We start from the raw sequence: 12,410 nt of genomic DNA on the forward strand, positions 1-12,410 counted from the left end.
AAGGAGAACTCAGTCTCCCCAAACTGAGCTATTTGTATGTGGACTTACTCTTCCCCTTCCTTTAGGTATGAGTCAAGCCCAGGGTCAGTGGTGAGAGAGGAGGCTGCCCCCAGTGCACTGGAATCCATACACTAAGCCTCTAGAACTCCTGTTTCGCAGTCACAATGAGAAAATCCTGGTGCCTCCAAACTTTCTGTATTGAGCAGGCAAGTAGCACTGGTTCTCACATTTGAAACTGCACAGATAGCACTGGGTAGCTTGTTAAAAATTTAGATTCCACGTGTAACTATAAAAAAATCTCTGGAAGGACACACAATCAATTAGCTGCCTGTGCGTATATGCGCTGAGGGAGGGGGTGAGGAAGGGGGCTGTGCAGGTGGCTGCAACGGTGAGAGAGACTCCCCACCATCTTTTCATTTTAGAACCACAGGTATGCAAAGAACCACTCAAAGAAAAGAACTTACAAAGCATAAAATGCAGATTCCCAGGCCCCTGAACTCTTAGAGATTCTGATCAGTAGGTGTGGCATGGAGCTCAGAAATACAGATCGATTCCCCAGGGGGTCCTAAAAGTAGGTGGTCTGTGGACCAAATATTGAAAACTTCCCTGTGTTTCAGTATCATCTATAAACTGGAAACTGAATGCCTTAATTCATACAGTTCATGTGAGATATCAACGGAGTAAGTGCTTGTTGATATTAGCTGCTGTTACCAAGCCCAAGTGATTATAAGAACCAGATTCAGGCCGGGCGCGGTGGCTCACGCCTGTAATCCTAGCACTCTGGGAGGCCGAGGCGGGTGGATTGCTTGAGGTCAGGAGTTCAAAACCAGCCTGAGCAAGAGCGAGACCCCGTCTCTATTATAAATAGAAAGAAATTAATTGGCCAACTAATATATATAGAAAAAATTAGCCGGGCATGGTGGCGCATGCCTGTAGTCCCAGCTACTCGGGAGGCTGAAGCAGCAGGATTGCGTGAGCCCAGGAGATTGAGGTTGCTGTGAGCTAGGCTGATGCCACGGCACTCACTCTAGCCTGGGCAACAAAGCAAGACTCTGTCTCAAAAAAAAAAAAAAAACCAGATTCATCCCAACAAGGAGGGCTCGTTGTCCCATAGACACACAGGGAGGACCTGGAGAAAGCTAAGAAACAAGATGTGCTTCAGGGTAGGGGCTTCTAGAACAGCGGCTCACCATGGGGATGATTCTGCCCCACAAGGGACATCTAGCATTGTCTAGGGACCTGTTTGTTGTGGCAGGGAGAGCCACTAGCATCTAGTGGGGACAGGGCAGGGATGTAGCTAAATACCCTACAATGTACAAGACAACCCCCCCACACACACACAACAAAGCTCCAAGTCAACAGTGGTAGGCTGGGAAACGCTGGTCTAGAAACACGGAGGCTGGGGGTGGGGGGGCGGGGATGTGGCCAAGAACAGAGTACTGAAAGGAGGCCCCGGGTGACAGCACCGTGTTCGCCAGAGCCCAGTACAGCAGCAACAGGGAGCACATCAGGAGACTCGAAAGGTAATTCTAGCATAAACAAAAGGGCGGAGCTCTTGCCTAGCGTGGACGGTCAACTCGTGGAACTCATCACTCATGACAGCTGGTAGAGGCTGAAACTCTTAAATAGTTTCCAGAAGTAGTTCAGATAAATGTATGCATGACCGAGGCAGAAGGAGAGCCCCGACTGCTTGGGGGCTCATCCCACGCCCCTGACCCAAAAGAAAGTTGACACACAAGCAGTGTCCTCCCAGAATAGCCCGAGATGACCCACTGTAGAGGCTGCAAGGACCGCAGTACTGACACAGGTGGCCTCTCCCCACCATGCCCCCTGGAAGGAAAAAAAAAAAAAGAAAGAAAGGGACATTCTGCTTTGCCACCAATACAAGAGAGGCTCTTTGCTCGGTGCGAACAAAGGTCCCCACCAGACGGTCAGTGCCATGGAAACCAGGCTGTGCTGGAGGAATGCAGGCGGCTGACGGGGCTTCGCGGCCCGCTGGCGGGCAGGCCGGGCCGTCACCTACCCAGACTGAGCCGGCCTGCCCTGCTCCGACTGTCCCTGACTCGTATTCTGTGGCCCACAGACTCAGGGGAAAAGTGGCACAATATAAGGGTTTTTTTGTTTTTTGGGTTTTTTTTTTTTTGAGACAGAGTCTCGCTTTGTTGCCCAAGCTAGAGTGAGTGCCATGGCATCAGCCTAGCTCACAGCAACCTCAAACTCCTGGCTCAAGCAATCCTCCTGTCTCAGCCGAGTAGCTGGGACTACAAGCATGCGCCACCATGCCCGGCTAATTTTTTCTATATATATTAGTTGGCCAATTAATTTCTTTCTATTTATAGTAGAGACGGGGTCTCGCTCTTGCTCAGGCTGGTTTCGAACTCCTGACCTCGAGCAATCCTCCCGCCTCAGACTCCCAGAGTGCTAGGATTACAGGCGTGAGCCACCGCGCCCGGACTACAATATAAGTTTTTAACTGGGAATGAAAAGGAGAGCTACCCCCTCCAAAAACAGGGAAGATGAAGATGAAGAACCCGCACTTCTTCCATTCGTAGATTCTCCCAGACATGTTCTGTCCAGCACAAGGCACACACACACACACACACACACACACACAATTAGGAGAACCTCTGGGGCTGTGGATTCTGGACTAGCAGGGCAGAGCCTGTGGCACTTCAACAGCTACTTTCTCTCTCCCTACAGAAGAGAGGCGGCATGGCAGCGTGGATGGGTGCAGGCTGTGGACTCTGACAGCCTGGGTTCAAATCCTAGCTCTGCTACTTACAGGGTGCAAGATATCGGGCCCATTACTCATCACCGAGTCCTGGTTTCCCCCCCTGTGAAACGTGCAGGGTGCTATGTGGCTCAGAGAGAGCATAAAGCACTTGTCACACACGAGGTACGTGACATTAGCTAGCATCTAGCTTATGTTAGTTTTTTTTAAATTCATATTTCTTAAATGAATTAATCTGCTTGCTTATTTATTTATGACTAAGTAGACACAGGTTCAATTAGCAATACATGTCCTCTTCCCTGCTATATCACAGACTCTTCTCAGAAGCCTCAGAGAGTAAAACTCAACAAAGCCTCAGTCCACACCCTTTGGCCCAAGCAAGACTGGGGTTCGGGTATCCCCTTGCAGGCCCCAGGCTAAGGACCGCCTGGTGGCCTCTGGACAGTGGCATCACTGCCTCCAGACCCCATGCAAGCTGCAATCTCTTTCCTCTTACCAGCCGGGACCACCTGGTCGACTGGCCCATGGGAAATCTACCAACTAAGGGGAGATGGCAGGCATGTCAGGTGAGCCAAATACCCCCCAAGCAGCTGCTTGGCCACTGGACAGAGACCAGGCCCCTGCTCCACAAAGAAAGGCCAGAGGGAAGGGGCTGTGCTCAGGGCCCCGTGCTCGACGTAGACGTCCCTGAGCACTGATTAGCATTCTGCCTGGCTCCCCTGCCCACCATGGGAGAAGCCCTCCTCCTGGCAGCTGCCACTCAAACAGGCAGGGGGAAAGAATTGGGAAGTTCTCCCACCAGTCCCATCTCATTTCAGATTTAGAAATAGGGAAAGGCAGGATCTATAGTGTGTCCTTGTTGCCAACAGCAGTCTGGGCCCTGGCTCTGCTGTGCGCTCCAGTTGGCCAGGATCTGAAACATCAAGCCTGTCATTTAGGGGCTAGGAAGAGGTGCTCAGACAGTAGAACCCAGAGTGGCTTCTGGTCAAACTGCTCTGCATCAGCAGCGGGTTAATGAGCAGTCAAGAGTTGGCCACACAATCACAGCCCACTTTGGACAGCTCAGGCCCCCCAGTCTTGGAAATCAAAATAATGCTCTCAAGCTATGGTAAATCAAATTGTTGGATCTGAAGGGATATGTATGCATCTGTGTTTGTGTGTGTGCATGTACATATTAGACTTAAGCCCAGGGACAGTGATTGAGGAGGTCCAATAATACCTCACGAATGTTCTTTTATAAAATCTACCATGCCAGGCTGGGTGTGGTGGCTCATGCCTGTAATCCTAGCACTCTGGGAGGCCGAGGAGGGAGGATTGCGTGAGGCTAGGAATTTGAGACCAGCCTGAGCAAGAGTGAGAGCCCATCTCTATCAAAAACAGAAAAACAGGCCGGGCGAGGTGGCTCACACCTGTAATCCTAGCACTCTGGGAGGCCGAGGCGGGCGGATTGTTTGAGCTTAGTAGTTCGGAACCAGCCTGAGCAAGAGCTAGACCCCGTCTCTACTAAAAATAGAAACAAATTAATTGGTCAACTAAAAATATATAGAAAAAATTAGCCGGGCATGGTGGCGCATGCCTGTAGTCCCAGCTACTCAGGAGGCTGAGGCAGGAGGATTGCTTGAGCCCAGGAGTTTGAGGTTGCTGTGAGCTAGGCTGATGCCATGGCACTCACTCTAGCCTGGACAACAAAGTGAGACTCTGTCTCAAAAAAAAAAAAAAAAAAAAAAAAAACTAGCCAGGTGTGGTGTCATGTGTCTATAGTCCCAGCTACTTGGGAGGGTGAGGCAGGAGCCCAGGAGTTGGAGGCTGCAATGAGCTAGGATGAAGCCACTGCAGTCTACCTGGGCAACAGAGCGAGACTCTCAAAAAACAAAACAAAACAAAACTACCATACCACCTTGTCACTGAAACCTGAAATTCTACCTTTACTAAAAATCATTGTTTTGTTTTGGGTTTTTTTTTAGACAGAGTCTTGCTTTGTTTCCCAGGCTAGAGTGAGTGCTGTGGCGTCAGCCTAGCTCACAGCAACCTCAAACACCTGGGCTCAAGCAATCCTCCTACCTCAGCCTCCCTAGATGCTGGGATTACAGGCATGCGCCACCATGCCCAGCTAATTTTTTCTATATATTTTTAGTTGACCAATTAATTTGTTTCTATTTTTAGTAGAGACGGGGTCTGGCTCTTGCTCAGGCTGGTTCCGAACTACTAAGCTCAAACAATCCGCCCGCCTCGGCCTCCCAGAGTGCTAGGATTACAGGTGTGAGCCACCTCGCCCGGCCTGTTTTTCTGTTTTTGATAGAGATGGGCTCTCACTCTTGCTCAGGCTGGTCTCAAATTCCTAGCCTCACGCAATCCTCCCTCCTCGGCCTCCCAGAGTGCTAGGATCACGGGCGTGAGCCACCACGCCTGGCCTTAAAAATCATTCTTTAGGCCAGGCGCGGTGGCTCAAGCCTGTAATCCTAGCACTCTGGGAGGCCGAGGCGGGCAGATTGCTCGAGGTCAGGAGTTCGAAACCAGCCTGAGCAAGAGCCAGACCCCGTCTCTACTATAAATAGAAAGAAATTAATTGGCCAACTAATATATATATATAAAATTAGCCGGGTGTGGTGGCGCATGCCTGTAGTCCCAGCTACTCGGGAGGCTGAGGCAGAAGGATTGCTTGAGCCCAGGAGTTTGAGGTTGCTGTGAGCTAGGCTGACACCACGGCACTCACTCTAGCCTGTGCAACAAGGCGAGACTCTGTCTCAAAAAAAAAAAAAAAAAAAATCATTCTTTAGCTCAGAACTCTCTTCCACCTAAGTCCTGTTTTAAAATGAAAACTCTACAGGGAAAGAAATTGTTCAAATTTTTCCTTCTAGGCGACCACCCTGACTATCTTAGAGGAGAGGGGAAGCTGGAGTGAATACAAATAAAACAATGCTAGAAGAAGGATAAAAGTGCAGGCCAACAAATTTGCCATTAATGTTAGCGTAGAGGAAGCTCTGTGTACATATTTTAGGGGGCCAAAATGAGAAAGACAACCTTTCACACTTTTCATAACCATTAAATGATTTAATCCAACTCTCGAATTAACAGCTCACTAAGGGCCGGGCATGGTGGCTCACACCTGTAATCCCAGCACTTTGGGAGGCGAAAGTGGGAAGATCTCTTGAGGTCAGGCATTCAAGACAAGCCTGGGCAACATAGCCAGAACCTGTCTCTACAAAATACTTTAACATTTAGCTGAACATGGTAGTGCACACCTGTAGTCCCAGCTACTTGGGAGGCTGAGGCAGTAGGATTGCTTGAGCCCAGAAATTCAAGGTTGCAGTGAGCTATGATTGGGCCATTACTCTCCAGCCTGTGACAGAGCAAGGCCCTGTCTGTAAAAATAAATAAAAATAAAAAGCTGACTAAGGTACAGTGTTCAAGACAGATAGAAAACTCGATTTTCTATGGACCACCTGGGTATCGATTTCAGAAAGCTCTCTTTAATTACAAAGTTTAAGTACCCATTCTAAATATGTAGCTATGATTAGCCATCATTAATAAATATAACACCTTAACAGCGGTAAGAGGCTATTGGTAGATTAAATAAAAATCAAGGCAAAATTCAACCTAAATTTTTGGAGGTTTTTTTAAAATTTGTTTCATGGTTTTGTTTTCTTTTGTTTTAGAGACAGGGTCTAGCTCTGGCAGGCAGGCTGGAGTGCAGTGGTGTCATCATAGCTCACAGCAACCTCAAACTCCTAGGCTCAAGCGATCCTCCTGCCTCAGCCGTCCCAGTAGCTGGGCCTACAGGTGCACACGGGGAAACTAGAATCTACTCTTCGTTCTTTCCCCTTGAGTCCCTGGAGCATCATGGGTGGAGACCTGAAGGGAACAGCCAAAAGGCTGGGGCCAGGGCTCCGTCCAGCTTCTGCTCTTGAGTCGTTAGCTGTTTGCCCGTGAGCAAGTTGCCTCATCTCTCTGCTTCCTCACCTGTTGGACTAGACCATGGGTTTTCAAACGGCGTGCCCTGATGCTCTGAGATCCTGGGATTCCGCCAAGGAAGGGGAAGGCCCGCATTGCAAGGCTAACACTACCATCTCTCTGTCTCATAAATTGGGGCCCCAGGCAAGTTCCATTTGAAACAAAGTCTCTATGACTAGAAAGAACATTTGAAAAGCTCTGGATGAGATGTTCTCCAGTTTCCTCCTAAAGCTAATCCTCTATGACTCACTCCAGCTACCTCATTAAGGAGCACCCTGGTTCGGAAAAACCAGGTTGGTGGCATAGCCGAGGGAGCTCGGGATTGGCCACTGTTGGGGGGTGGCACAGGGCTTACCTGTGATTCTGCCCACTGTTCCTTTCACGAAGTTGCCAGCGTACCCAGCCACGTGCGCTCCCAGGCTATAGCCGATCAAATGGACGTTTCCGAGAGAAAAATCATCCTTCTCCTGCAGGATGGCACCAAAGCGTGTGAGCTGAGTGGAGAGTGAGGTTCTGCGCCCCCAGAGTCACCAGCGATTCAACAACTCAGTCACAACGAAGGAGAAAATGCAGGGCCGTGGGCACAGAGACTCCCTGGGGCCTTGCTGGCATGGACCGCAATGCAACATGTGTGGATCACAGCCAGGTAAAGGCAGGCCAAAAGGACTTGGTGACACTTCACATGCCAAGTGCTGGGGGGCAGGGTGGAGGGTGTGACTAGAGTCTGCATACCTGGCTGTTCCCTACACCTTTTCTGTTCTTTCTAAGGTAGGGAGGGGTGGTGGGGTGGTGGTCAAAGCCACCGTCCTCTTTGGAGACTGAAGTGCCAGCCACAGTCCCTGCAGCAGAACGCTCCCTGCCCTCCCTTCCAGGCCCAGGAGCTGCCACCTCCCCACCACAAGCCTGCCTGGGACCCAGAGTTGAAGCGTCACCCCCTGACAGGACACTCAGCTAGTGGGAGTTAGAAGGTAACCCCAAGGCTTGGGGACCGTACTCTATAATGTAAACACTCTATAAAACAACTAAGGCAGGCTGGTCCGAAGGTAGTGAGTTATCTCACGTGATTGTTCACAGTCAGTTACAGATTGAACTCCTTGTTCTACTACTTTCCCCCCTCCTCACTACTGCACTTGACTAGTCTAAAAAAAAAAAAAAAAAAAAAAAACAACTAAGGCAGAGGTCAGAGGGACTGCTCAAGAATCCTGATCAGAGTTCGTCAGATTCTAGGGGTGCAAGGAAGGTCAGGCCGGAATTGCCCTAATGTACCCCTGCCCTGCCTGGCCCCCCCCACCCCCCGCCAAGCCCGCTGATCTCAGCCAAATCATTAACCTACAAAGAGTAAATGCAAGACCTCAAGATCTGTTTTCCATACTTATTATTTTAAACGAGGTATTCGGCTGCAGTTTTTGAACCTACCCCCTCCCCACGCTTAGCACAGCCACGCTTCAGAGGCAAGAGCAGGCTTCAGTAGGTATTTAAGATTACAAGCCTGTCCAACCGACCTCGTTTATAAGATCAGGAAGTAAAACCCATAAGGCCAATTTTGTTACAGCAAATAAAGTAACATGACAAATTCAGAGATCTATGAAGAATTAAAAGTCTCTCTGAAAGCCCCAGCTTTCAAGTATTTCAAGCAATCCTTAAGTCAGTAAACCTTTCAACCCCAAGAATTTTGATCAGCCTCTGGAATTTCACAACCACACACATCCACTCTCTATTTCTCAGGAGGCTTCAGGTCTGAGATCCCACTGGTGGAAGGAGATGAGTCCCTTTCGTCCCTCGTTACCTGCAGCCAGTCGAGCATGCGTGCGATGCTGTGTCCCACCACCCTGGTGTTATTGACCGCGTCCGTGTAAAGCTGGTGGGCCAGCGGGAGCCAGTCAACCACCACCACGTTGGCGTCCCTCTCTCTTGTCTGCAGGGCTGACACCAGTTTGTACAGCCAATTCTCAAGCATGCCACTCATCTGCAGAGAAAACGGGAAACTTTTTAAAAATTCTTTTTCTGCGTTTCTGAAATTCCTAATCCATCTGGAATTCCATTCCATGACCTTCTCCCCAGCCGATTTTAGAACCTATACGTTCGCTGCTCAGGGACCGATTATTTGCACGTGAGCAGGGCCAGCCGTGGGCAGAATTGCCGCATGGGTGTTTGGCTCGCGTCTTTCTTTACTGCTCCAGTTTGTCCCATCAAAACATTCCCAGCTGGTGCCCCCGGCTGTTGCCCCCACTGTCTGATAGGGCCGCTGGGAGATATGTGTTGGTGGTGATACTGACATGAGGTTAGTCTGAGGTTAGTCCGTGTCGCAGGCAGGCAAGTGGCCTGGTCCACCCTTCAAAGGCAGCTGGGGAGGGTTGCCCTGGAGAATTAGCTTCTCTCTTAGAGATGCAGGGAGATGCTGTCTCCTAGGCAAACGCAGAGTTCACAAATGACCCCTTCCCACAACCCATCTCTGCCATCCCTCTTGACCCCAGAGAAGGGAAAATCTGTCCCTGGAATCCCAACTTAAAACTCAGAACACACTTTCCCACAGAAACAGATTTATAAATGGTGACTAGGTCCAGTTGTAAACCTATCCACAAGTACATTATCAAATAAATAGATTTTCTGTGCCTAGCCTGGGAACCCAAACACCATTTACAATCTCACTTCTATGGGAAACTGCTGTTCCAAGCTCCAAGCAGATTACAAAAGAACTTTCTGGAATGCAATCTATTTGTAAGTCACAGGCAGTTTGTATTTGCATTTTGACAGGGGGCCTTAAAAAGTTTCAAATGCATGATTTCAATTGCAGGCTGTGGGATGAGGATGGATGGACAGGTCCTCAATTGTCTCTCCATCCATGCTAGGTAGGTGGGCACCTAACCTCCCCCTGCCCACAACCACAATCGTGGATGATAGACCGAAAGATCCAGAAAACATGTCACAGATATGAATTTCTCATCATTAAGAGGAGGAATGTCCCCTCCCAATTAGCCCAGGCACAAATCTGCTCCCTTAATAGTGCCATTTTCCTGCAGACTGTCATTATATGAATGAATGAATCCCTGGCTGGTCAAAAGCTTCTGAAGCTGAGCATTGAAGCCCTTTTTTGTTGCAGTTTGTCATGGGCCTTTCAATGGGAATTGCTCAGCTAGGGCACATAAAGAGCCCAGTGCCTTTAAACGGGGCTATCTCTATGCAAACAGGAGGGCACCATGCCAAGGGCGACCAGCAATCCGGCCAGCTGGCTCCTCATAGATTCTCAGAGCCAGTCAAGTTGCTTCACGCAGCTCGGCTCTCACGGCGGGACAGCCCCCTCACGGCAGCGGTTGACCAGTGTAATTAAGTGTAATTAGAGAGGTCCTTAAGAGCCAGTGGAGGGGGCCGCTGCCCTCAGGAGAGCCGCTTTCTGAAAGCCTGTTGTGTGCCAGCATTTAATACCACCCTGCTGGAGTCCAGATTGCCCCCTCAGCGAATGCCCATTACATGCTTCACAGCTGTCTGAAATACAAGCAACCCACAAGGAAAGGGGGGAAGAGGGTTTGGAGTCTGGAAGCACCAGTATTCTTTTTAATTGACCAAAACAAAGGGAACCCGATCTCTTAGAAAGCTGCAGCGCTCCCTCCCCCGGCTCACCGTCCATCCGTGAATGATGAAAAAGGTTTTGGCTGTCATGTTGAAGCCGCAGTCTTCCAAGGGCTGGCTGTGGCCAAGGGTGAGGTAGCATCCTTCGTGCTCTGGATCCTTAGCGGTGCGGAGGCTAAACCTCACCTCAGAGGATTTGGCTGAAGGCTGGACGACCCTGGATTTGCTGGGCTCATCTGGGAAGAAAGAACAGAGCGTGGGTGCATCTAGCGACCTAGGTAGTGAGATCGAGGGTCTAGCTCTAGTTCAATCTAGAAAATTAAGCTATCTGGGTTTCAGTATGCATACCAGCTGAATGAATGTTCCCTCTTCACCTTCCAGAAGAAATGTAAAGATATTGTAAAATGGACATCTTATCTATACTTAATGAATTATTAATCAGTCATTAGTATTAATTACAGTGATTCTAAAATAAATAATTATTTTTCTGGCTTTTCTTTCTTCTTCCTTATCAAAGTGAGTTCTTTCTTCCCTCAAGTTTCTACTTTTAGAGTATGGGTCCTCAACTCTTTTCCTGAAATGCTTGGGAGCTTCAGAATTCAGGTGAGTTTCAGAATTCAGAAATTTTCAGAGTTTAGAAAGGTATCATGGAACACACACTATGTATTATATAACACTCCCAGTGGCATCTCCCATGAATCAAACACACATACTTCTACAGAGAAATACATGACCACTCATACTTGAGGGCAAAAATGAAGATTATTAATTTTTTTTTTGAGACAGCTCACTCTGTTACCCAGGCTAGAGTGTCATGGTGTCAGCCTAGCTCACAGCAACCTCAAATTCCTGGGCTCAAGTGATCCTCCTGCCTCAGCATCCCAAGTAGCTGGGACTACAGGCATGCACCACCATGCCCAGTTAATACATATATATATATATATATATAATATATTAGCTGTCTAGCTAATTTCTTTCTATTTTTTTAGTAGAGATGGGGTCTTGCTCTTGCTCAGGCTGGTCTTGTTGAACTACTGAGCTCAAATGATCTGCACACCTCGGCCTCCCAGAGTGCTAGAATTACAGGCACGGGCCACCACACCTGGCCTATAGAGATTATAAAGATAGCTCCTGTCAACTCAGGTCAGATTTTGCCACCTAATGAATTCAGATCAGGGAAGGCCAGGTCCTGCTGCCCAGTGAGTTACCAAACAAATTTTCCAATTTTGAGAGACTTGGGGGTTTGGAACTGGAGGAGAGAGGTTGCTGGCCTGTGTGCAGTGGGCTTCCCCAAGTGTTCACATCTTGATTCCAGCACTTACTCCAAAGGCGTTGGGCATCCTCAGTGCAACATGTGGTGGTGGACATGTGCCAGGCATTCATCCAATTTGTTAATACATGACTAAAGCCCTGGAGCAACTTCTAAGAACAGCAAAACTGCCCTTCCAGCTCAACTGCTCACACACACTGCTCACCTAGGAGGTGGCCCTGCTCCCAAAGTGCAGCCCATGTCCCCAGTGGTCTATGGCCTTTTTTTTTTTTTTTTTTTTGAGACAGAGTCTCGCTTTGTTGCCTAGGCTAGAGTGAGTGCCGTGGCATCAGCCTCACTCACAGCAACCTCAAACTCCTGGGCTCAAGCGATCCTCCTGCCTCAGCCTCCCAAGTAGCTGGGACTACAGGCATGAGCCACCATGCCCGGCTAATTTTTTCTATATATATTAGTTGGCCAATTAGTTTCCTTCTATTTATAGTAGAGACGGGGTCTCGCTCTTGCTCAGGCTGGTTTCGAACTCCTGACCTCGAGCAATCCGCCCGCCTCGGCCTCCCAGAGAGCTAGGATTACAGGCATGAGCCACCGCGCCCGGCTGGTCTATGGCCTTTTAACACTAAGTAGGGGCTGTAGTTGCCATACTACGTCAATAAGACAGTCATAAATGGCCATTTCCGGTGCACTTTCAGAACCCTACAAAACTGGGTGACAGAATAGTATCAGACTCTCTTGTCACCCAGCAATCATCAGGGAAAGATATCAAATGACCATGCCAGGAGCTTAATTTATTCCAGAGTTAAGAAGCAACAGGAATTGTGGAAAGAGAGACCATAGTGGTGGAGAGGGTGGTTGGAGGGGAGAAGAGAGGGAAAATGCACCAGATGTAAGAGG

The 12,410-nt window shown here is 48.9% G+C and overlaps 1 protein-coding gene across 1 annotated transcript in view; it reads right to left on the bottom strand.

The window, feature by feature from the left end:
- Positions 1–12,410, bottom strand: part of LIPG (lipase G, endothelial type) — a 30,225-nt gene that overhangs the window by 15,424 nt on the left and 2,391 nt on the right. Inside the window, exons 2-4 of the mRNA XM_012769889.3 lie at positions 10,301–10,485; positions 8,469–8,648; positions 7,038–7,149 (exon numbers count right to left, since the gene is read on the bottom strand). Of these exons, the coding sequence (XP_012625343.1) occupies positions 7,038–7,149; positions 8,469–8,648; positions 10,301–10,485 (477 nt within the window). The remainder of the gene's footprint in view (positions 1–7,037; positions 7,150–8,468; positions 8,649–10,300; positions 10,486–12,410) is intronic.

The sequence above is a fragment of the Microcebus murinus genome, chromosome 17 (genome assembly GCF_040939455.1).
Source record: "Microcebus murinus isolate Inina chromosome 17, M.murinus_Inina_mat1.0, whole genome shotgun sequence".
NCBI classification, from domain to species: domain Eukaryota; kingdom Metazoa; phylum Chordata; class Mammalia; order Primates; family Cheirogaleidae; genus Microcebus; species Microcebus murinus.